This window comes from Sciurus vulgaris (genome assembly GCF_902686455.1).
Source record: "Sciurus vulgaris genome assembly, chromosome: 4".
In the NCBI taxonomy this organism is placed as follows: domain Eukaryota; kingdom Metazoa; phylum Chordata; class Mammalia; order Rodentia; family Sciuridae; genus Sciurus; species Sciurus vulgaris.
The window spans coordinates 168,744,985-168,771,857 of NC_136464.1; the positions used below are offsets into that span (position 1 = coordinate 168,744,985).

The 26,873-nt window shown below is 34.8% G+C and overlaps 1 protein-coding gene across 3 annotated transcripts in view; it reads left to right on the forward strand.

Annotated features, from left to right (window-relative positions):
• The window catches only part of GPC5 (glypican 5), a 1,401,099-nt gene that overhangs the window by 241,857 nt on the left and 1,132,369 nt on the right, over window positions 1–26,873 (forward strand). For all 3 annotated transcript variants that reach the window (XM_079138993.1, XM_079138994.1, XM_079138995.1), the window contains exon 3: window positions 4,547–5,241. In XM_079138993.1, the coding sequence (XP_078995119.1) occupies window positions 4,547–5,241 (695 nt within the window). The remainder of the gene's footprint in view (window positions 1–4,546; window positions 5,242–26,873) is intronic.

A 26,873-nucleotide genomic window follows, 5' to 3' on the forward strand; every position in this document is an offset into this window, starting at 1 on the left:
TTTTTTTTACTTTTTAAAAAATGTATATGGAATTAATATTCATTTTAATATATATAGAATAAAAACTTACTGAGAAATTACTCTTAAAATGATCTACCTATCTGTTCATCTATCCATAATTTAATGTACAGGGATACATAGTGTCAGGAACAAAGCAGCTTTGAAGCAACAGAGTAATAATGAAATATGTTACAGTAACATAATGTGTGACTTGAGAATTGTAATTGAGAAAATGTAGATTCACTCTGAAAATTTTTCTTTAACCTAGATATACATTGTAAAATCATCTGATTATCTATGGTTAATATGATTGATTTAATCTTTTTCATCTATTTCATTTTTGTATTTGAGGATATCAGTGGCCTTAAATTGTAACTGACACTTCACATTTTGTATTTTAAAATGTTCATATATCGAAAATACTAGGAAGTATGAAGAGTCATAAAATGTTATTCATGTCATGCTGGAGAGGTTATTGTAACAGTAATTTCATGATTGTTACCTTTTGGAGTCAATTTTACCTTAAGCCAATAAGTGTCTTACAAATATTTAAGTTTCTTCCATTGCAAAACACCCCTTGCTTATGAATATTTACTGACTCTGTGTTTTGTCAAATTTAATTTAAAATCATTATCACCCAATTTTATCTACAGTGTTTTATTTAAACTTAAATTCTTGATTTAAGTGTCATTTGTATGCATGATAAAAGATCATCAAAGGGAATATGGTCTGGAAAAGTAGAAATAAAATATCCATTTTTAAGTATTTTGTCATGAAATTATCACAGAATGTTAATGTTGAAAATTAAAATAGATTCATGCATTTCAACTTCACTCTTTAGTGGGATTACACATAAATGACTTTATGTATAGATAAATTAATTTCCCATAAAACTGGAAAGAATTATATTTTTTTATTCAAACAGTAATTAGACTGCAGCTTTTTATACTGCCTACCACTCAAGCATTCAGAAGAAAGCTGGAAGTTATTCTGTCTTGATAGATTACATTTGACATCACTGGAAGGAAGATCTTATAGAAATTGTCAATGACAAATACAAAAAGAATTAATGAATTTTTGTAGTCTGTTCTCTAAGTTCCTTAACCAAACCTGGTAAATGCTTATTTTCAAGATGTGTCACCTATTTTAGCACTTTCATAGAAAGCTACTAGTTATATATCTTGGCTGAGGGATATTTCATATGTATTAAATCTTTGAAATGAAAGGTATAATTTCTCTTTAATAACCAAATAGACATATTATTTAGCACTTAACCTAACTTGGATTTAGAAACGCTGATTTTACATGTGAAATATTCTTTTTCACAACAGCAAATAATATTTTGTTACTTGACAATTATGAAAGTTTAAGTTCCTGCTAATACTGTATGGTAATTTTATAAAGTGGAAACACTCAAATTTTTGGTAAATATGATTATGAGAACAAAGTGATAGTTTTTTTTAGATTTGGAATTAATACTAACAATTTGTTTTTATAAATTCAACTCCTAATTTTACCAACTTTTTGTAATCAATTATCAACAAAATCCTCCAATGACTGGTTTCTAGAATATTTATTTTTATAGGTATTTATATATTCAATTTTTAAGAGATTAGGACAAAAATGCACATCTAACGAGTGTAGGTAATTCAATTAATGAAATGTTTCAGTATCAGATTTAATACAGTTTGAAAGCAAAAATTCTAATCCTTATGGTCTAGTGAGTGAATAACAAAATGAAAAACTAACATAAGTCAATTTTAAAAATCAATTATTTGTTTAGGCATTCAAAAATAATCAGAAAGTTGGTATTGGCAATATATAATCCCTCCTACAAAGGGTACCGATATCAGTATATCGTTATGAAAACTAAAAGTTTAATGGAGATATTATTAAAGTTCAAAAATTTCACATAATGATCCTTAAAATCTTTATCAGTTTTTTGTTATTTTGTTTTAGAGAAATAATAAGACTAAATCAGAGGAAAATGAGTCTGATAGAAAATGCAATCAGAACTGCAGACGTTGTTCAGAAATTTATTTTTAAGTATAATCTCAAACATTAACCAAAATTAGTTTGTTGCCAGTAGTACAAAGTAGATAAGAAATAATGATATCTGGAATTACTATACTCATTTTTATTTTGAATAGATACTTCTAAATATTACATGTATTCTCTTCAATGTTGCTTTCACAAAATAAAATTATTTTGTAAAACCTATAGTCATGGTTACTGAAAGATAAGTTCTATCTATTCCTAACTCACTGTGCCATACATTTAGTGGGTCAGAATTTATAGAGAAACATTTTACTTTTGCCTTTTAAAAATTTCATGTCTGAGAATCATTTAGAATTAGCAGAAATCAGATAGAACCTTTCCATTGCCAGAGTAAGCAACATTCAAACTTTATTCCACTGAGAATAAATGGCAGGTATCTGTTACATGAGCACCTCTATAGCAGGCACCTTAGAATCCCTCCTGGAAATCATGGAAGGATGCATGATACAGGGGTGTTTTTAATTCTGTCCTTTTTTATCTGAGAAGTTAATTAATTTGCAAACATTGCTATTTAACTGTTATTGGTGAACAAAATCGTTTGTGACCTACCTCACAATTTACAGCCACAGACAAGCAATTAGGGAAAATTAGCCTATGTTATGGAGAAAATTATAAGCTTAGCAATTTTACTTTAGCTCAGACCACAACAGGCCAATCTGGTTTCCTCTTGTGGATCTGTAAATGCAGTGTAGTGGCTGAGATTGCAGCTGAGAGGCCAGACAGAGGAAAGCTTGCTTATCTACACTACAAGAGCAGAAGACATTTTGCTGCATTTGTAATTGAATGTTTCAAACACTAGCTGGATTGAAAGAATAACCTGGGCTGCTCATTAAATATAGATTCCTGGACCAAGACAGACCTACTGAGGTAGAATTTCCAATGCAGAAGTCTAATAATCTGTATTTTCCCTCATGCAGCCTCTGATCAGGCCAATTGGGCAAACTTAGTAGTAATGCTGTTTCACTTGGCAGAGATCCCAGTCAAAATTAAAACGTTCAGTTATCATCTTGTTTTCATTCTTTCACGATTTTATTGAGTTGCTAGTATGTAGTCAATACTTTACTGGGCACTAGAGACACCCAGGCAACACATAAATCCTACCTCACTAACCATCTAGTTTGTAGTGCTCTTTGTTAAAACTGTTGCAGTATCCTGTAAGAGACGTTGCCTTTGATTGCAGGGTTATGTATGTTGATACATCACACTAAAGCCTGGGACCCAAAAAGAATCTGTCTCCAGGCAAAATCAGAACACATGAGATTGTTTTGTCATTCATTTGTATTCTTCATAAACATTTTTTCGTCATGTCTTGTTTTGGTGAGGATCATATGGTATATTTATGATACAGCTACTTTATTAGCAGCTCTCCTTGCACCTCTGCTTTTTATTATTTCATTTTTTTCTACTGTTCTTCCGTTTCTTTTTATAATATACTTAAACAGTGATTTGCTTACTGAAATATTTTGTGGTCTTTTACAGCCACATTAAAAATAACTATGCAGTTGGGGCTAAGGGAAATAATTTTATTGAATATATTTTTAATTAATTATGAATTGATAGAGTCTAGTATCATTGCTTAGGCTAATTATAATATATAATTATTGGTGTATCCAAGGTGGTTTGCCACTGCTTAATGCTGTAATTTTGAAATGCCATTTTAACTTGCTGATTGTTCTAATCTCCCATTTTTAGATTTTTTCCTTTAATTTGTGGCTAAATTATTCTGGGTTCCCCCCTCCCCCAGTAGAGAAATTGATTTGGGAGCATCAATTAAGTAAAAAAAGAAATTATGCCACAGTAAAGTCTTTGAAGATAAGATGATAAAAACAACAGAATATAATTAATAAGGGGGTCACACTTATTTACTATCATCAAATAATATCACTCATGATCTTCCACTCTTTAATGAGGTGCGATAATTTTACAGGTAGTCTAATAATGAAAGGTTTTACTTTTTAGTCTGAACATGTTAAAAGGCCTGAGGATTGTTAGGTTTTCCTTTGGAGTTCAGCCTCCCTTTGTACTAACTAGTGTGTAATCTACTACTTTCATTCTGGAAAAAAAAAGATGATGAAAGTACAGAAATATAGTAGGTGGGAGTTCAAGTATTTAATGTTATTAATAATTATCTTTTATAAATAATGAACTCAGGATATGAAATACACTTATTATTAATGGGTTATGAATGACTAGAGGAAATAGTAAGAAACCACCCCATACATGTAACTTATTTTTGAATTCTGTACTTTTTAGCAGACTTTGATTCTAGGACACACTTCAGTATGAATCTTGCATGTTGCGTGTAACGGCCATGGTTGTCCAGCCATTATCCTTGAAACACTAAGTTTGGTTTAGTAGATGGAGAATTATGGTTTAGCTCCTTAAGTTAGTTATGGTGCATTAAACTCATTTACTGTCTGAAGCAAATAGATGAACAGTTTTAAAATGAATATTACATTTTTCATCTTTTACCTTTGCTGTGTTACAGAAACTCTTGAAACTCTCATCAGACAAGCAGAAAATTACACCAGTATACTTTTTTGCAACACCTACAGGAACATGGCCTTAGAAGCTGCTGCTGCAGTTCAGGAGTTCTTCACCGATGTAGGGCTCTACTTATTTGGTGTGGATGTTAATCCTGAAGAATTCGTAAATAGGTTTTTCGATAGTCTTTTTCCTCTGGTCTACCACCATCTCATTAATCCCAGTGTGACTGACAGTTCCTTGGAATACTCGGAATGCATCCGCATGGCCCGTCGGGATGTTAGTCCATTTGGTAATATTCCCAAAAGAGTAATGGGGCAGATGGGAAGATCTCTGCTGCCCAGCCGCACATTTCTGCAGGCCCTCAATCTGGGCATCGAAGTCATCAACACCACCGACCATCTACATTTCTCCAAAGAGTGCAGCAGAGCCCTCCTGAGGATGCAGTACTGCCCTCATTGCCAGGGCCTGACTCTCAGTAAGCCGTGTATGGGGTACTGCCTCAATGTTGCCAGGGGCTGTCTGGCCCACATGGCAGAGCTTAATCCACACTGGCATGCATATATCCAGTCCTTGGAAGAGCTTTCAAATGCAATGCATGGAACCTACGATGTTGAACACGTGCTCCTGAACTTCCATTTGCTTGTTAATGACGCTGTGATACAGGCTTACCTCAATGGACAAAAGCTAGCAGAACAGGTAAGCAGTCAAGCCGTGCTTCCTGTCTTATTTCTTAGAACTCAGAGATTAACCAGAAAATACAAAAATTTAGTTGATTATTAGCATATTGTTATGCACTTTAAAATTATGGCAGCTTAACAAGTTTATACTTAAGGAAATAGGTGGAAGCATGAGGTTGACATATTTGATTCAATATCTTATATTTTATATATCTTATCTCAAAATTTTGATCAGTAAAAGTACCACTTTTTTTTTTCCCCCTATGCATTAACAGCCTTATCAAAAGTTGAATTCATTGAGGTGACAAAAGCTCAGGTTCCAAATTAAGAACAGCATAGATTTGACCTGCAATCAGCAATAATTACCTTCACGAAATTAGTCAAGTCTCTCATGCTTTTTGACCCTCAATCCTTATTGATAAATATGAAACAGAAACACATAATTTCTGAAGTATTCCTCTTTGGGGAGATAAGTGTTTTCCTGGTATAGTGTCTGGTACTGAAAAGATGGGCAGTTATTTTAGAATTTCAAAGATATTCCATCTTTACTGTAGAAAATACCAGTTGTATATCCATGAAAGTAAGACTTGATACCTTGTTGTTCAAAAGTGTTTCTTTAGAGCTTCTTCAGGATCTGTCAAAGTGATAGTGCAATGATTTTTTTAAATGTGGCACATACACTGTCATGCTGTTTTATTTCTAGTAGACTTGAGAATCTTTTGAAACAGAATCATCAGATCAAGGGATGTAAGAGTTTTTTTTCCCTCCCACATCCATAGTACCATATTTTTAAATATTCACAGGCTTCCTTAGTAATGGGCCTCATGTCCCACACAGTGAAGGAGGACGTGTTGCTGGTGGTTCTTTTAAATCTTTTCCCCTAAAATGAAATTATACTCCCTAGTACCCTGGCACTGATTTACTGAGTTAATAAACATTCTCATCATGAGCTTTATGCCTCTGTTCTTTTAATTTCTGATAGAAATTGGATTTGAAAATCTTTGTGTTTAACTGCCTCCTTCCCTTGTGTATCTAACTCTCAGGTCTGCAGGGCCTGCCTGAGCCTAGGTGACGCCTTTCTGAACGTTAGAGCTGGCGCCATCTAGATGGGTGCAGTAGGTGGTGTGGTAGAGCGAGCTGGCTTTCGCCTGCTCCCTACTCCTTGCAGCTGGGTGACCCTATCCAGTGAGCTGGATTCCTAACTTCTTGTAATAGTCCTATCATTTTGTCCTCTCTCATCTCTTTATGAAAATCAGACATGAGCCAGAACCTCTAGAAGGAATTTAAAATGGAGGTACAAATGTCTCCTGAGGTTTGAAGTATTTCCTAGTTAGGGGAAATAAGCATTTAAATCCAGGAGATAAAATGTCTGCATTAGGATATCTAGTATCTTCACAAGAGATAATAAGCGCAAGAAATCTAAGTCCAGATTTGGATCATTAATTTGGGCCATGGCATTTAAAAACTTGTGTCAGAGTTTTATGTAAGTGAATAGATAAATCCTCTTTGCTATGTTATTTTGATCTGGAAAGCCCTTCTGTATCTTTAAAATCTGTCGCATTGAAAATGATGTGTTTTTCCTACTACAGAGGCTAAAGTCACGAAGGACTGTAGTAGATAGGCATGTTTTCACATCTTTTGTTTGCCTTCTATTTGTGATCCTGGCAGGCTAGTAAAACTGTTGGGCCCTGTTTTGTACTGTGTGAAAGGCAGGGAGGAAGGAGTGGTTCTAGTGGACCAGCTCTGCACAGTTCATGGTGAAGCCGTTCACTTCAGTATCTCAAAGTTTTAGAATCAGGTCTGTGCTTTATGAATAAGTTTTGCACAACACTTTTATCACATGAAACTTTGGTGGATTTTTCAAAAAGCATTCTTTTTAAAAGCAAATAGTCTGATTTCATATAATGAATAGTCTGATGACTATCCTGAAAAACATCAATCATTACTAATAAATTGTAGATTCTTTTCTAAGTAAAACAACTCAGATTCCTTTTTTACTTATGGGGAAAGAAGAAGAAACTAACTTTAAGTTCCTTAAAAATTGACTCATTAATATTTATTTCTGCCAACTTCAAAGTGATTTATAAGCTGTTTATCAAGCTTTGATAACCAGTTCACACATCAATGAATCTAACAAATTCAAAATAAATTACTGGAGAGCCAGCAAATAATGACTTTCTCACATTCCCAAAGCAATCTGTGAGATCAAGTACTTCCAAGTCTAGTTCTTGGTAAATACATATTTCCACTTTAAGAAATCCATAGAGGTAACCTGATATATCATATGTGTGTTGGATGAATTTCAACTGGAAAGAAACTGTTCTCAGTTTCTTGAGAAAGTTATAAGTATCTTATATTTGGAAAAATCTAAGAAACAAAAGCCAATTTATGAGACACTGTGTGTTAGTTTTATAGTTATAATTTTATAGTCAGAAACTGTGCTAGCTTTGTGTTCTTGTGCCCCAAGTACCTGTCAAGAAAAGCTTAGAGGTGGGAAAGTGTATTTTGGCTCATTGTTTCAGATCATGGTGGGCCAACTCCATTGCTGTGGGCCCAAGATGAGGCAGAACATCATGGTAAATGGGCATGGGACAGGAGTACTGCTCCACTCCTGGTGAACAGGAAGCAAAGAGAGAGAGAGGAAGAGAAGAGGGGGAGGGGGAGAGAAAGAGGTGGGGGTGGGAGAGAGAAAGAGGAAGGGGCCCCAGGGAAGAGGCACTGTTCCAGATCAGGCCACCAGTGACCCAGATCCTCCAGCCACGCCTCACCTGCCTACTCTTCCACTCAGTCCATTCAAAGAAGGATACAATGATCAGTTACAGCTCTCATAATCCAGTCTTTTGCCACCAAACATTCCTGCCTTAACACAAAAATTTTGGGGGGACACCTTGTATTTGAACCATAACAAAAACAAAGTCAGATAAGAGTAGGGACAGAAAATACAGGCTGTACACATCCATGTTTAGAGCAGATCAATTCACAATAGCTAAGCTATGGAACCAACCTAGATGCCCTTCAGTACACATGGACCAATAAACTGTGGCATATATGCCCAATGGAATATTACTCAGCCTTAAAGGAGAATAAAATTATGGCACTTTCAGGAAAATGAATGGAGTTGGAAGATATCATACTAAGTGAAATAAGTCAATTCCCCAAAACCAAAGGCCAAATGTGTTATCTGATATGTGGATGCTGATCCATAATTGGTGGGGGGAATGAATGGAGGAACTTTGGATTGGGTACAGGGGAGTGAGGGGAGGTAAGGGGGCAGGGGAGTGGGAAAGATGGTGAATGAGATTGACATCATTAACCTAGGTACTTGTAGGATTGCACAAATGGTATGGACTCTACATCATATACAACCAGAGAAGTGAATAATTGTGCTCCATTTGTGTACAATGAATTGAAATGCATTCTGCTGTCATGTATAACTAATTAGAACAAATAACTTTTAAAAAAAATAGGTTATAGTGTCAGGCTGGATTTCACTTCTCTCTGTACTACTTACTAGCTGTTGGATTGGATATCTCAGTATTTAATCTCTTTGCTTTCCCTTTTGGTTAACTATGGCAATAAGAACACTTACATTAAAGAGTTCTTGTGAGAATAAAATGAGCTTTCATGTTCAGATTAGTGTCTCATGAATGATATTTATATCATATTAATAATTATTATATTATTCTCTTTAAATGCTTTATTGATTTTTTTTGATATTTAAATGCTCTAAAAGCAAATATTCCTTTTTTTAGTAGTACAGAGCTTGAAAGGAATATCAATGATATAGAGCTAAAAAATATTCATATTTTTTAATGATTAGGTGATTATTAGCAAATAATTGTAAATATTTTTCTTGAATGAGAAAAAACTGGAGTATTCAAAAATATACAACTTTTACACACAGATCATCCTCTTGGTAATCATTTATAATTTTATAAATAAAAATTTTTGAAATTTTGTTATTAATTATGCTTAATATGGTATTTATTATAATTTAGCAAATTTACTTATCAAAGGCAAAGGAACACAGAATTGGTATTAATTTCAGTGTTTCAACATGTTCTAAGTGAAACAGCTGTTATGAGGAAGCTCTACTGAATATTAATTCTGTATAAGTTCAGAAAGTCTGCAGTAGGATAAAGCATAATTTCCAAAAAGAAATATCTAGCTCTGTTTATTTCTGTAAAATTTATGTTTCACCTCTTTTACCTAGGCAGTATTAGTAGACATTCAACTGGTTGCATCCAGATTACTTTAGAATCAGTATATGATTAAATATAAAATCATCTATCTTATCAAACTTGGGTGTAAGGTGAATTGTGCCACTAATGGATTTTAATTAGCTGATAAAATTTGAATATCTCATCATTTCCCCTGTGTATACATTTATCTAAATCTATAAAAAGTCTAGTAAATATTTTGTGTTTTTATATAAAAATGGAAGGAAAAAAATAAAATGTACTCTAGATTAATTAGAGCAAAGCATAATTTTTTTTCCACTTTCTATAATGTAGTATATATACTTTCCTAAAATATCTCTGTGTGGGGGATTTTTCAAAAAGTTTGCTGAGGAAACAAATAATGTTGGGGAAAAATAGTCAAATTTCAGTTTCCAAAATAGCCCAATTAAATGTAATGCCATTGCAGTTTTAGGTAGTTTAAATTGATTATTTTAGATGTAATATACTATAATAAATATCCTACTTGAACTTAACAAAAGTTAAGTTTCCTTAGAGACAATCAAAATAGTACCGTGTGGGACTTTTGAAGTAATGAAGAGGTGGCAGAGCATACATGTGTTTGTGGGCCATGACATTTTCTCACTCATAAAGCCCATTTCTCAATCACAAATCCATTCTACCTAGTAAAATGATGCACACTTATACACAAACATATGCAAAATATCACATATAATTATAAGAACTTTACAGCTTCTACTATGAGGCCACAGGAAGACGTGCAAGGACCCCTGGGCTGAAGAAAGGACATCTTTATTCTTAGGGAGAAATAAGTCAATACTAGAGTTAGTTCCTTGCATTTTAGACTAGCATTTAATTTAAGCATGGCTGCAATTATTTTGAAATTTACATTGGATATGTAGTATGTAGTGTGTTCTTTTGGCCATGACATAGATTGGACACACACACACACACACACACAAACATACATAAAGAGGTAGGAGATCAAAATGAACAAAGTAAGTAGAATCTCTGGGGTACTCCAGGATCTATGATAAATAAAAAACTGACCCCAGCATCAGAAAAAAAAAAAAAAAAAAGAGAAAGAAAAAAAAGCTGAGAAGTCCTTATTGATGAATCAACATTTTTAGGAGCCCTCATTTATGTACATATTTGATATTTGTACACAGCTTCCACAAAGTAGAAGATGGCGATCAAAGGTTTCACATCAGCTACCTCATGGAAAAAGCTCATGAGTGCTTGAGCAGAACTCCATTGATAATATTTTCATAATATATTAAAGATAATTTTTACCTTTACCTTTTTTTTTAATGTATGTGGTTGGTTGATTTTGAATTTGTAATTATTAAAGTGCTCTGATGAGCTGGTCTTTCTGAGAAAAAAGACTGGAATTAGACAAAAGAAAAGAGAAAGGTATAAGAATTCAATTAGTATCAATCCAAGGGGAGGGATATAAGCTTTTAGGGGAAGATAGATCAAAACAAATCCAATTAAGTTGGGGTGACCAAAAAAGAGAAAACTCTATAAGCCAACAAATATGGGTAAGTCATCAATTCCAATTCACCATTCTACCCAGAGATCACCTTGCAGGGTTTTCTTCCACTAAGTTCTGGCCACTAAGTAGTCGTAGGGACTTGTTCTCCATAAGTGACCATCTTAAGCATGTGGCCACAATTGGTGGTTTCTCTCTTCAATGCTAGACCAAATTTATTTCTGTCCTGTATGGAATGAAGATTTTCTGATTAGAGATATGTCAGAGTAATTTTATCATCCATTGATTTTCTATTCAAAAAACATTAAGTATGTGGAGGTGATTCTATAATGTTTTCAGCCTCTGTTGGTGGTTTATTTTTTTATTCCATGTCTGATTAGACATGAATCCTTTACTTTTTGAAGATTTGTCCCTAGCACATGCGAATCAATGGGTTTACAAGATGGTGGTAATGGGTAAACTCAAATTAGCCCTTTGCCAGTCTCTTCCGAGGTTGAGGTGGTTTGTAGGGGGTTTATCACATCCTGCATGGATGGGTGGAAGAGCTTCTGTCAGAAGATGACAGTGCTGGTGATCAATTAATTACTAATAAACTTATCTAATCAATAAACACAAGAGCCAATACTCTTTTCAAATGGAAAGGGGTGTGACAGATAGGGCCATACCAGATCTAGCCTCCAACAAGATCTAGAAGCCCCACCTTCACCTTTATTTGTAGTCTCACAGATAAAGGGGTCATGCTGCCAGGGCAGGGCAGCTTCTGTGAGGAACAGGATGGGGTGGAGCTAGGGAAGCCATTTCCTTAGGGAATTAGCATCTCCTCAGGGGTGAGCCACTCTGCACAGGGTCACTTCTGGGCTATCTGGAACAGTCTCCCATGACTGCCAGTTCCTGAGAGTCAGACCTCTGTATCCCATGGCTCAGCCAAGTTGAATCTGCTAAAAATGGATGGCTGCCCCCAGTGATTGACAATGGTGAAGAACAGTCAAAACCACATATCACATATGAGGCTAGTCTAAAATTCTTTAGGAACACATAACAAAGCAGGCTTGAATAATTTTTGGATAAATACACTATAGAACTTTGAAAATGTTGTAAGATTAAATTGGAATTTCATCTTTCTGAAAAAGATTGTGGCATGAATTATCTAAGGATCAATATTGAAAATCATTAATAACTCTTTATAGCTAACTAATTTCCTAAGAGAAGAATTACTAATTGTCTTGTAAATGGCTACAGGTATATACAGAAGAATCCAGATGAAGTTCTCTCAGAACAATGATCCACTATGTTTGTAGACAACGCCAGTTGTTGAAATACTCTAAACTGCCACCTGTAGTATAGGAGCAGGCAATGTGTTAAAGGGAGGGGCTAAATCTTGGCCATCCAAGTTTTAAGTATTTGAAGCCTATTATTTTTCTCTTTCCCTGACATCTTCTTTCCTGGCTTTGCATTCCCATTTCATTCTAAAAGTGATAAAGGTAAAATAACCACTTAGAATCTTTCTCTATCAAATTTTGTGTCAAGTATGCATTTATTTTTGTTAAGTTAATAAAGTTCTTATGAACTGACAGAGCTCTTCTTATTCCAATAGTATAAGTTTTTTGTCTGCTACTTTGTGGGTAAATTCTCTTTAAATAGGACATGGCATGAAACTTGATGTGTTTTTTATAGTTTAATTTGACATTTAAATTTTCTTATTTTTAATTGATGAAATTATTTATTTTTATGCTTATGTGAAGTGGTTTTATCAAACTAAGTTTTCCATCACCTCAATTATATTATATATTTGGTAATGAGAACCTTTACAGTCTATTCTCTTATCAGTTTTTGAGTATTATTATTAACATGGTCACAATGCTATGTAATAGAACTCCAGAGCTTATTATTCCCGTTTAAATGTATGCTTTGAACAATATTTTCTCATTCCCTTCCCTACAACCCATTCCTAGAAACACTGTTCTGTTCTCTGTTTCTATGGTTTCACCTTTTTAGAGTCTACACATAAGAGAGATTTTTGTCTGATTGAGGAAAAAAACCAAAATGTATTGTTTAACGTACCTGAAAAATAGTAATGATATATAATCTAACATTAGAATAATATTTCAATGTTTCTTTTTTCACAGACTGTTATGAAAATCTTTGGTATTTATTTCTTAAGCAGCTTTATTGTTTCATTTGTTCCCTCATGAAGAAATTACATGTTTCACACCTGCTCATTATTTATTTGCTTTAGAGTCATATTTTTTTAATCTTTTTTGAAAACCATACTTTGACCTAACACATGGAGAAAAAAAAAAAAGTCATGTGAAAATACATTGCTTGTAGTGGATGGGAATTTTTTTTGGGGTAGAGACGGAAACTCAAATTCATTTAACAGCCCATCTACCCAGGAGGGGTATAGTTATTAAATCATATAAATCATGTAACTAAAAAGTCTAAAGGTGCAGATAACTGAAGGTCTGACTTTATCTCCTTTCTCATAAATGTTATCAGGATTTTTCTTTCCCTCTCAATGAAGCTTTTGTCTACATGGGTTGTTTCTCAGGCGAGCTGTCCCCAAGTGATAGCAAGATAAGCCATTATATTGCAAGAGTCATCCTCTCTAGTTTAGTAATTAAAAAAAAAAAAAAAAAGAATGTATTTACCATCGCTAAAATTTGGTGAAGTTCTATGGTAAGTTTTTGTGCTAATTTTGCAACTTTTTAATAAGTGTTTGTTTTTGAATTATCATTGGAATATGGTAGACTTTTATTCAAATTACGTTTAAAATCACTTGATGTCATAGTTTATGATAAGTAGCCCCACATTTGTAAAAGAGTTGTAAGATAAAGGTACAGGCTGAGGCCAATAGAAGAGCAGAGACTGAATCAACTTGGGCTGGATACCAAAGCAAGTTTCTGATTATGTGGATGGCATATTTGTGCCAGTAATCCTCTACTGCTGAGTTATAATAGCAAGAGGTAATTGAGAATTTATGTAAGGAGCTAAGGAATGTCCTACACAAGATGAGGTGTAAGAAGTGGACAGAGTTTGGCAGGCATCTTTCAGGATGGTCAGGAGAAACAGGCAGTTCTGTAGAAACTGGTGCTTTAGTGCATTAAGCATCTATTCTTATGGGGAAAACCAGTAACTTTACTAGCAACTTAATTTTTAGATCTTCAGTGAAGTTTCTAATGGCCCAAACTCACATGGTCTATTAATGTCAGTTTACCAAATGTTGAAAGTTTAGTGTTGGCAGGTGGAGGATCTCAGAGTTACTAGCTTGCTTTGGGTGTTGTTCATCATATGAAGGGACCTCTAGAATTAAAAATCCATTGGCATTTTTGATTTTATCACATATAAGATGTTGAAGCTTAGACAAGCCAGCTGTCTTCTAACCCTTTAGTTTTTTCATCTATGAAGTAAGAAAACTATCATCCTACCTGTGCTAAAATCATGTAAGGTTAATGTAAGTGATTTGAACAGTACCAAACAAAAATTTCAAAACAAATTGTGCTAATCTTTGGAGGAATTTTTAAACAACTGACCCCTATTTATAGATTACATATTGAATAGAATATCACACCAATGTGGCTAAAATTCTACATCTTACATATTATATGTGTGTGTTGTATACTATAATTAGCATACCACAGTGGGGAAGAGTTTGTACATTTTAAAAAGAAAATGTATATGATTTGCAAGCAGAAAGAGGAGAAGAGAAATTGGGAACATTTTTTAAAAGTTTGAAAATATTTGGATGGTGAGTGACCAATTTATTACATGAACTCTCTCAAACAGTGAAGTTTCTGTAGTGAAGGATGGTTTGCAGAACTAAGGTATTTATTTTGATTTTTAAGTTTGTTGCATATTGTTTGACTCTGTGTGACCCCAGTTAATTACTAGAAGTTCTCTTATATCTAAAAAAAGGAAAAAAAAAAATTAAGTATATTCCCTTGCTCGAGCTCATCGCTCTATCTTGGGCCTAGGCCTCTCCCCGCAGCCTTTGCTACATTCCAGATAGCCACCCTTGGGTCATATTCCCACCCTGAAGTCATGTATGGGCTCAGTTGATCCTGTATGTCAACCAAGAATCCTAGAGTATGTCCCCAAAGGATGAATAAATGGCAAAAACAAAAATGGAAAATAAGAAATGAAAGGTATAGTTTATAATAATAAAAAATACAACCCATAAAGAATATCAACTAGTTAGGAATTCACCAAATAACAACATACATGTAGCAATGAATTAATTAAAATGTCATAGAAATAAATACAGAAATTGAAGATAAGGGCTGGAGGTGTCACTCAGTGGTAAAGCAGGGGCAGGCTTAGCATGTGTAGTCCCTGGATTTAATCATGTGCATGCACAACACACACACACACACACACACAAACACACACACACACAAACACACACACACACACACACACACAAGGAAAGAAATTAAGAATAAAGCATAGTAGAAAACTGAAAAAAATATGTAATTTCAAAATTGAAATGAAATTACTGGAAGTATTTGCTTTAAGTTCAGAAATAAGACATTCCTAACACATATTAGTTAATGTTTACATGGAGGCAATGATCAATACAATTAGACATTTCTTAGAATTCATCAAGGCAAACAATAGGCAAAGGGTTTATCTAAATATACATTCTTCAAAGAAGGTCTGCAATTGGCCGATAAGCATATGAAAAGATGTTCCACATCATTAGTGTAGATACATGCAAGTCAAAACCACAATGAAACAATGAAATACCACATCTTACTTCATAGGGTGGGTATAATGAAAAATACAGATACTAACAAATGTTGGTGAGGTTATAGAGAACTTCAGCACCTGTATACTTGTAGATTTTTGGAGGGAAGGCAAAATAATGCAGCCACTTTGGAAAACAGCTTAGCATTTTCTTAAAATGTTAAATCTAGAATTACCATGTAACTCAGAAATTCCATGCCAGATTATATATATACAATATAATATATGTCTACAGAAAGTATATATTGATGATCATCATAGCATTATTTATAAAAGCCAAATATAGAAACTGACCAAATGTTAATTGAAAAGTAAGTATATAGAATATTTTACATTCATGCTATGGAAATCAATTGGCAATAATGGGATGAAGTACTGATACATGCTTACAATATTATGATAGTGGAAACATGAGTAAAAACATAAACTTGGTCACTGTAGAAGTTCAGAGTTTATTTGAGCAGTCAACTCCAGACTGCAAAGGATTGTGTCTCCACTAAAGGGTCCCAAGGGGAAAACTTTTATAAGGTTTTCATCACAGGTATTAGACAAGAAATTACTTGATTGGTTAAAGTGGTGGAAACATGTCTTAGAAGTTAATTGGCCATTTCTGACTTGTAAGATTAAGTTTCTATTTCCTAGGAGATGAGGTGTACTGAGCTGGGTTCCTGTTTGTTTATATAAACCCCCAGAAGGCTGGAGCTTCCTCAGTTCAATGGTCCCCCAATTAATTATTTTAAAACACATCTTATGTGCAATAAGTAAGTCTGAAAAGACCTCATATTGGATGATTCTATTAAAATGTAAAGTCCATATAGCAAATCCACTAAGACAGAAAGTAGTTCAGTGTTCCCAAGGGCTGAGGGGCACAGAGGAGTGGGGAATGACTGCTAATGTAGTAAGGGTTATTTTGGGTGGTGATAGAAATATTGTAAAATAACATAGTTGTGATTATAGTAAAATACACATAAAACAGTATAGTTATAAAAAAGTTACAGTGTATAATTTTGAAAATTGATTCTTACAGTTGGAAAACCAGTCCATTCCAGTGAATAATTTCTAGTTGTGGGTTTGTTCTTTTGTTCTTTTTTTGGCACACTTTCTTGAGGCTTTGGAAATTCTAGAGGAACAATGTGTCTTTTCATTTGTCATCCACAATGACACATTAAGTATATTTTCAGAAACATTTTGACTTTAATGTTACAAGGTCCTTCAGAGAAAAAAAAAATTCCTCATGTATTAAAAGGTTTGTTTTCCTCACAGATGGTAAACTTTCAGACCTTGGAAAACTGTTTTTATCATTGAAAAATGTTGGGTGTCAGATAAATAGGAGGAGTCTCTCATTCATTCAAGCAAGCATTCAAGTGATATGAATTGAGTGTTTTCCCTGTGGGAGGCACATCTAGACATTGGGTGTATGCCCAACTGGGCATGAAGTTGCACTGTTGGAACTTAAAATAGGCTAACTCAATTTTAATGACCTCTTGAGTACTTGTAGTGTATTCTCTGTACAGAAGTCAGAATAGTCTTTCCAAAATCCAAAAAGATGATGCCTAAAGTCTTTCAATGGCCTCCTTTTGACCATAGAATAAAATCTAAAAACTTTATACTGATCCTTAGTGCTTTGCACAACCTGGACCCTAGACAACCTTACCCACATCTAATGACCCCTTGCTCTAACCAAGCTGAAATGTCATCCTCTCTCTTGAATCTCAGTCACGTTCCTCTGTATAAAACAGACTTCCTTTTGTATTTCTTCCTGAAAACCTTAATGCTAATGCTACTCCTCATTTTTGGTCTCATCTTAAATATAAATAGCTATAGGAAGTTTCCTTGATTTTAGAAGCAAAGCATAGGTAACCTTGTGATATATAATTGTAGCATGTAAACACTCACAGTAATACATATTCATAGCACTGTACCTTCCATAGAATTTTGCAAACGTGGAGCTATTCATTATTTGTTTACATTTTGCATTGAATTTTAGGTTCCAGGAGAGCAGGGACTGTTGTTTGTACTTCTCACTGTATCTCTGCAGTCTAAGTCTTGGCATATTTGTTTTACAATTAATATCTGTTGATCAACTGAATAAATTTGACCTTTATCATGCATTACCTGAGCAAATGAGAATTGACTCCAAGTTGATCTGTTGCCTCCATCTTGGCCTTCTTTATGTCTACGTGAAAGAATCCAAACTCAGCATGGTGTAGAAGTCTTCTGTGTGGGAATACTGCTCCTTTTCATCTGTCTATCTCACTCAGGGTCTCCTGACCTGCCCTCTTTGCTTGTGAGTTCTTATTGAAGTATATGTAGTCCTTCACCCACTCCACTTAACCTTATTGGGTTGAATATTCTTCTACCATGTCTACCTCAACAGTGAATCTGGGAGCTTGTCCAGAGATTCAGTGGGTCTTCTTAATCTCTTTATCCCTGTTACTCATTAAAGTGTCCAGCAATAGTCATTGATCTGAAATGACCTCAAACTCAACAGTAGAAGCTTTTTAATTTAATGCACTAAATTAGATTTAATTTGTCATTTAGAGTTTTTGGCTGAAACTTAAATCACTAACATTTCATATCTCCCCTGAGAGCACAGCAAGACAACTGTGATAATCTATGATTCTTTTAATGAATGCACAAAATATTTCCATTTAAATTTTTATACAGACACTTTGGCATTATTAATATTGTATCTGCATTTATCTTAAGCCCGGTCAAAAATCCTATTTATCAAATTAGGTTATTGGAACTAAGGACAAGAGAAAAATAATGAAAAGTCAAGAAAATCATGATAGAGTTTCTTATAATTTGCTGTAAATAGTTCTGGGAGTGGTCTTATACCATGCCTGCCAGCTTCCAATTCTCAGCCCAGGAATGCAAATGTCAAACATCTGGACATCTCCATCTCACTACTGGGTTCCAGGGCAACCAGAGCCGCCCAGGATTCTGAAGGAGCACTGTCTCCGCAGACAACCTAAATGTTCTTTAGATTCCACAAGCCTATTTCTGATTCACAGAATCCCCATGGTTCATCTGAGGAATTCTTAAAATCACTTTGTGCAGTGCACTGGTGTTCTTTTTTCTTTGAAAAAAAGTGCTATATGATCTTAAGTTTGAGGGAAACTCTGTACAGTTTCCACCTCCGAGAAAATATGGAAGGTTGTCTCATGCAAGTGATGCGTCAAAACCTCTCATATTTTGCTACCTAAATGCCTACTATAGTAAATAAAATATTTCTAATACCTATTTAAGCAAGAAATCCATTTGAGCCTGGACACCTTATAGACATTTTGCTGAAAATACTTTGGTACTGCTCAGATGTATGTTTCATGATTTCTGAAGTGTTAATTCTCCTAACCAAGCTTTATTTAGGGGCATTGTCCACAGGCAAATTGCTTTTGGGGAAATAAAAGGCAATGTAGCATGGCTTTTGTCCAAGTAGCTTCAAATTTAGTTGGAGTATCAGCAACTGTGATCCTCCTCAATTAGTCCCCAACATCAGGGAAAGGATATGTCACTCTAAAAGTTACCATGGGCTCTGGGAATATAGTCGAGAAATGGATTTCCTTTGAAAAACGCATGTGCATTTGGTTGAATTAGATTTTTCCCAGGTGAAGCAATGTGAAAATAGAACTCAACAGTCTCTTGACCTTTAGAAAGTGGTCTTTTCCCATAGAGAGATGAGAGTCAACACAGCTGAGATAAATATATTTGTTGGAATGATATTTTTCTGGCTCTACACTAACCATTTTACTTAATTTCTTACCCATATAACTGAGTTTTAATATTCACAAGGACCATTAGTACAAATTCTCTTGCTAACAGATCATCTGCTTCCACACACCTTTGCCAACATTTGATATTGTCAGTCTTTAAAATTTTGGGGTGGATGAAATTATATTTTAAAATTCACAAAGAAACATTAATTTTAATCAGCTTTCATGTTTGTTTACTTTATATTTTTTCTGTCACTTACGTATTCATATTCTCTGTTCTTTTATTTTTCTCAGTAGGTTATTTGTCTTTGTTTTTCTAATACTCTGGACAATAAACATTTATCTTTTAAATATGTTGTCATTATTTTCCCAATCAGCAGTGACTCTTTTCACTATCTTTTTAATTTCAATTTCATGACACATGAACGCCATATGCAATGTTAGTTATAGCTTAGTAGAGTGAAAGAGTGAATAAAGACAGGAAAACTTTAAATGTTCTTGGTGATTAATAAAGACAGAAAAATTTTAAATGTTCTTTGTTAAAATTTTAAATTTTAAATAGCAAGCCACAATATTATACTTTGAGAACTGGAAGGGGGAGAGAGAATTTAAATTGTCCTCTGAATTGTCACTTGACTATTTCCAAGAATTGAGGCAGTTGAGAAGAAAACTAACAATTCATTTGCATAAATATGTATTATTTGTGTTGGGGGGAGTGTTTATAGATGAGAACAACTGAAAAAATACAACCAAACAAAGTATTTCCTCTGCTGTACTCCACACTACTACAGAAAAATCCTATTGGGGATGTGAACAACAAATGTTGTAAGATTGATAAATAACCTCAAGTTGAGAGATCAAGGGCAATTTAATTTCATAGGTGATATTTTAACTGAACCTGGAAAGATGGTAATATTTAGGCAGACAGAAAAGAGGAAAAGGACAGAGATGGAAAAGTACAGGGTAACTCTGGAGACCATAAGTAACACGATTTAGCAGAAACGTAGGCTGTTTAAAGTGGAGTGCTGGGAAATTTGGAGGTTGAGCTGTAAATTGACATGAAATGTTTGCTTTGTACTCATTAGCACCTGGGAGGAATCACTAAAGGCTTTGGATCAGAGAAGCAATATGATCAGAACTCTGCTTTAGGAAGATTAATTTGGGAGCCTGGAGAGGACCAGAGCTGGGACAGTGACAGGAAGAAAATCTGCAGGAAGCGCTTGAATTTGTCCAGGGAACAGCCAGGGAGCTCCACTCTTAGTGATAGAAGTTCCAGTGCAGGACACTTGCTTAGAGGTGACAGCCTTTCTTGCTGCCATTTCAAAAGCATCTTCATGCTCTTTCAGCTTTTAAAAACTTGGGAAAATGTGGTCATATTGATTTCTTCTCCTTTTCCTTTATATCTAATTATTATTATTTGAAATACTTTTGCCATTGAGGATTCTTACTCTCCCTGAGGGTCATGAAATGGTCAATTTCAATTTTAAGTATCTTAGCCTTTTAATTTCCTCTCTTCTTAAATTTGATTACAAATTGCTTTTCTTTCCTTCTCTGTGGTTTCTCACCATCTTCATGATGATGTTGTACAGGTGGCTGGCCCTCTTATCTTTATGACAGAGCTGTATAGTTTGTGGAATTTTGTACTGTCTGACTTAAAATGTCACAAAAACCAATTACCACTTGAGGAAAATAGTAGCCCCCCCCCACAGTCCATAATTGAAAAATGTAATTGAATCAAGCCTTAATTTAGTATAACCAAACTGATATCCACTGTTCAGAATCTTATCCCATCTCTAACCCCTAATCCTCCAAGGTAAGATTCCTTTCTTTTTTTCTTTCCACAGTGATTCAAGGTTTGCCTAAAATCTTTTTTGGGGTCACTGGTTCAGAGATTTTACAGGGGTTCCTATGTAACATGCTTACAATATTCATCTGGGATATCTTTTATACCCTAGTGAAGCATTATATATAATGTACTGAATTCAACTTTATGAATTTATAAATTTGTGTCATACTTGGAAATCCTACTTCCTTATCTATATTACCAACTTCTTCAAGACAAGAAGTTATGCACTTGACAACATACATTCTGGGTCTCGTTCTAGTTTTTATTGCCATTGTCAATGATCCTTCACACAGTTTAAAAAGTAAAACCTACACTTTGAGTGTTTTTTAAGAAGTTTTTGAACAGAATCCTCACAGATGCACTGTGAATTAAGTAATGGACAAATTTTACAAGCAAATTGCTTGAAGTCAGATAGTGCATCTTCTCCTAAACTCTGTCCATACCAATTGACCTGACTGCCAGGATCAAATCCAATATCTTATTTTCTGTTATGGTTTGGATGTGAGATATCCACCAAAAGCACCTCTGTTGATGCAGGAGTGTACAGAGGTAAATTTATTTAAGGACTGTGAGAACTGTAACATAATCCATCCTTGTTTGAATGACTGGGTTGTAACTGTGGGCAGGTAAGGTATGAATGGAGAAGGTGAGTCATTGGGTGTTTGTCTTGGAAGGGTGCATCTTTCCTGTGACACTTTTTGCCTCTCTCCTGCTCCATTACCCTGGCACGAGCCAGCAGCTTTCCTCTGCTGGGCCCATCTGCCATGATGTACTTACCACCTCAGTTCGGGCCCAGAGCAATGGAGTGGACCATCTGTGGACTGAGACCTCTGGAACTGTGAGCCCCAGATAAACTTTTTCCTCTAAGCTGTTCTTGTCAGACATTTTGGTTACAGCAACATAAATGCAAACTAAAACAATTTCCCCGTTCTATCAATTTACTATCAGGATCCCAAACTTTCAGATTATCTAAGATGGTGAGTCCAACCTGTATATCTAGCACTCTATTTCTAATCCTTATATGTTGACAAACCAATTAAAAATAATTGAACTATCTCTGAAATCTGCAAATCAAATATCTCACATTATGATCATCATTTCTGACAAGTTCATCTGACTTCTCACATATATCTAATCTCATTATAAATTTATCTTATGGAAGTGTTCGATACACTTAGTCTCATCTCTCTTCATATTTTCATTTTTTTTTTTTTTTGCCTCGTCTGCTATGGAGTGTACATCCTATGATCTACTACTTCCAATACATGGGACACAATTCTAATAATCTATAGATAACCACACAAGGAAAAGAAATCCCAATTCAAGTTATTTGTTTAAACTACATGTTTCCCTGGCACTTACATGCTATGAAAATTTTTGTCTCACTTCTTTTGACATAGAAGTATCTTGGATTAATTATCTGAAACCCATAATCATGCTGTAATAGCTTCTGTTCAAAGACAAAACAGAAATCTACTAGTCTTCATGCCTTCTCTAGGAGCCCCATAAATATGCCTTCCTTCTTTTGCTATAAAATTGCTCGAATTATGGTGTGTTTTGTCAGTCTTTGCTCTGCTTTCTTATTTGTTTCTTTCTTTTGTAGCCCACTGACCACCAGACTTTTCAGTCCTTCCTCTCCATCAAAACTGCACTTTCCATTACTCACCAATGGCTTTTTCCTCACGAGATCCAATGATTAATTTCAATTCTCATCTTACTTAAACTGTCAGTAGATTTTTGCATATTTAATCATTTCTGTAAAAAAGCAAAACAAAACACTATTCATCTTTTGAGATAACCCCTTCTGACATCGCCGGTAGTGCTCTGAAAACCTCTTCTTAGACTCTTCCACACTTGGTCTCTCAATCTAAATGTTGGAGTGCCCAGGAATCCATCTCCTCCATGACCTCTCATCCCGACAACATGCTGATAGTCATTTAGCTATCTTGCCTGACCTCTCCCTTAAGTTTTCAGTTCATATAATAAATTCTCCTGGACAGCTTCTCCTGGATGAATATTTGTAGGAAATCAAACATGTTCTGGAAAGTTTTAATTTTTCCCCAAATCCTCTCTTTCCTATTTAATGGCACTTTAATTTGTCTAGGTGCTTCAGAAAGAAAATATTATAAGTCAATTTCTGGAAGGAAAATTCCATTTCCTTCACTTCCTATGTTCAAGTCCTGCTGTCTCTATCTTCAGAAGTCCTGCTGTCTCCACTTTCAGAATATACCTTGCAGCTTGATCTCAGTGCTTATGACCATCCCTAGCAAAGCCAGTGTCCTCCTCTCCCTGAAATATACCCAAAACTTCATATGTGGGCTGTTTCCGATATCTTTTTTACGCCCTATTCACACTTCTCTCCATACAATAGCCAGTGTGATGTTTTGAAAGATTAAATATGATTGCCATACTCAAAACCCTTTGACTTCAGAGCCCACTCGGAACACACAGTCTCCCCTCCACAGAGCATATATGAAGCTACATGATCTAGCCAGCCTGTCTTAACCTCATCCCCCCATTCCCCAGTACTCCATGGTACTTTTGAGTTGTAGTGGCCTTCTTTGTATTTGCAGACTTTTAAAACTTGCATTCTCTGTGCATATGAAGATTTTCCCCTCAGTTCTCCCATTGTTACCTTTTAACTTCATTCAGAGCATAATTTACATACTACCTTCTATAGAGGACTTTCTTGATTACCTACTTGAAGTAACCCATGCTAACTTCACCCGATTCTGCTATCAGTGATGGACTTATAACTGAATAGTGTTAATACAGACATAAAGCAATCTACTTAGTGTTATACTTAGTGTTTAGTTTCAGCTTTTCCCAGTAGACTATCAGCTTCTCGAGAGCAGGTTCCTTGCTGTATTCACACCTCTTAGAATAAAGTCCTACAAATAATGGGTATCCAATTTATTGATCAGCATTGCAGTCTGTTTTTAAACAAGAGCTAAAATCCACGTGTCCTCAGAACTTGTTATGTCCCTATAACTGAAATTAAGGGATATAAGAAGAAAAGAAAGAGGGAAGGAAAGAAGATACGAAGGAAGAATACTAAGGAAGGAAGGGGAAAGAAAGAAGTAAGGGAGGGAATGAGAGTAAGAGGAAATAATTGAAACCCTTGGTCAGTTTCATATCTATTCCTGAGAACAAGGCAGCGCAGACAGGACAAATCAGCCTGCAGTTATAAGGTGGTTTCTCCACTGCTCATTTGATCCCAAAGGCTTTGTAGCATGAGTCTGGTAGTTTTACCTAAAGAATGGATTTCTATGACGATTTCATGCATATGAACATATGTCACTTCCGCTTCTAAGTTGAATTTTTCTTTAAGAGATCTGAACTCAATGATTTTGAATGAACCCATACATAAATTAAATTAATGATGATGAATAGGATTGAAATGCGGAAGCTCCCTCTGGTGGTTTAATTTGTACCTTTACAAAAGCAGTGCAGAAAGAAGATGCTGCTCACCGTGGGCCCAAGAAGATGATTAAAATATTCTCCTTTGCGCTGTCTTCCCCCTCTTCCCTTCCTCTTCCTTCTTCTTCTAATGTGAAATGTAATTATAAGTGAGAGTGGGAACCTCTAAAATGATAGTTAGCAGAAAGAATTATGGAGAAGCAACATCTGGAAAATTAAAAGGAAATGAAGAAGACAAAGAAAAGCCAACAGTCCAAGCCTAGATGTACTGTGCTTCCAAGTAAACATTTAAAAATGGGTTTTCTGTACTCTTAGCTAACTGCAAAGTAAATACATCTCTAACCTTGCAAAGCAGGGATAGTGAGTGTTTCCTTCTTTGTTTGACTTTAACCTTGCTTTATTTGCTTGTCCCGAAAAACTGGTCACTTTACACCAGTTTAGAATTCTCCAGTGGATAACAAATTTAAAAAAATTGTATTATGCTTTCTTTTTTTTTTTTCTTTTTTTATCTTTTCCATACTTGAATTCTGCAGTTATTTATACCTTGAACTTCTAAGAATCATGTGAATTATTTGGATGGTTGTTGTTCCAGAGTTTTAGGGCATGATTATATAATCACTTATTTTCTCACTTCTATTGGTACAAACAATTAATTCTCTTTCTCTTACTCCATTTTTTGGGGGAGTTTGTTTTGTTTTGCAGGAAGGAAGCATGTTACTGTGTTCTGTAACTCCTTCTGCCTCTGAAAGATTTTCCATCTGAACTTTTTTACATTCTACATACATTTTGTAATTTCACCTCTTTTCATGAGTTTAACTACTGATTCTATGCAAATGATTCTGTACATTAACTTGTTTTTTTTTTTTTATCCTAATTTATCATTTAGAACTGCCTTTTAGAAATTTCCTCAATAGTATAGTTCTAAAAGAGAATTAACCACCCATACCAAGGAACAGATATACCCCAAACTAGACTTGTTCTACTTTCTCACTTCTATAGTATCAATTACTGGCTCTAACCAGAAAGAATGATCTGGTCACTTTGTATAAAATTACCAAGAACTTTAGCTTCTACTTTCTTAACTCTTAAAGGGAACCAACCAGAAGCCAAATCCCATTCATTCTGCTCGTTAAATAGCTTTTCCTTCCCCTTCCTGTTATTCCACTGATTCTTGCCAAGTTTATTCTCATTTTTTCTTATGTATGGGAATGATCTCCTTGTTGGCTGCCATGACCCTGTCAAATCTTTCTAACCCAGGCTTTGATAATTCCATTTCTTTGTTCATTAATCCTTAATATATTATCATAGACTATTAAATGAAGTCTAAATATAATACCCCTGGCACTTAACCACTGTCCCTCTTTAACCCTAAATCTGGCCTAACCTACTTCTTTCCTAACTTTATTTTTATTGAATAAAAGTAAGACCATGGATTTTATCTCTGTCTGGGAAAGTTAGCAGATTTTTATCCTTAACAAATTGCTTCTAAAAATCATAAGGGTATTAAACATGGGAAAACAAAATCAAATTTGTTGTTATAACAGTAAAAAATGCTGTAGTATTTTATATTGTAGTATATACAGTAAAAAATACCAGTAGTCCATTTCCCCCTGATAGTTTAGAAGTTTTAAATATAATGGAGCATCAAGCATTTGATCAAACACAACCTTGTTTCTTGTTTCACTTATTATTTTTGTTTTTAAGTGTATGTAGAGTCCTTCCTTATGTAATTTCTGTTGATTATTTCTCTGTTAGCATCAAGGACCCTAAGAGTGGCACAAGGATCAGCAGTGGCCCTCACATGCAAGGTGCTGTGGAGTGTGCCTTTGTCCCAGCTCCTGAACCAAATTGCTTAATAATTATTCATAGCACATCTGTACTTGTTCACTCTCAATTTATAATACTCTAAACTTCTTTTCCTTTTCAACTTGTATTATTAATAATATACACTTTAAAAATACCATTGTGAAAGATACCTAGGCTCTGCAGATAAGAGTAGTGAGATACAAAAAAAAAAAAAAAAGTCAAGTTTGTCCTTAGAAAACATTTTGGAATTAATCAGTAGAAAGCTTTGAGTATTTGACAATTTGCATTGAACCTAGCGAACAGATACAGGGGTGCAGTTGTGAAAGGTAAGTTTATACTCTGTGTGTGGTGCCAAGATTGCTTTGAGAATGGGGAAGCCAGCCAGGTAAGTGACAAGGAGTTGTTGAAACAAATACGTGGAGTGGGAGA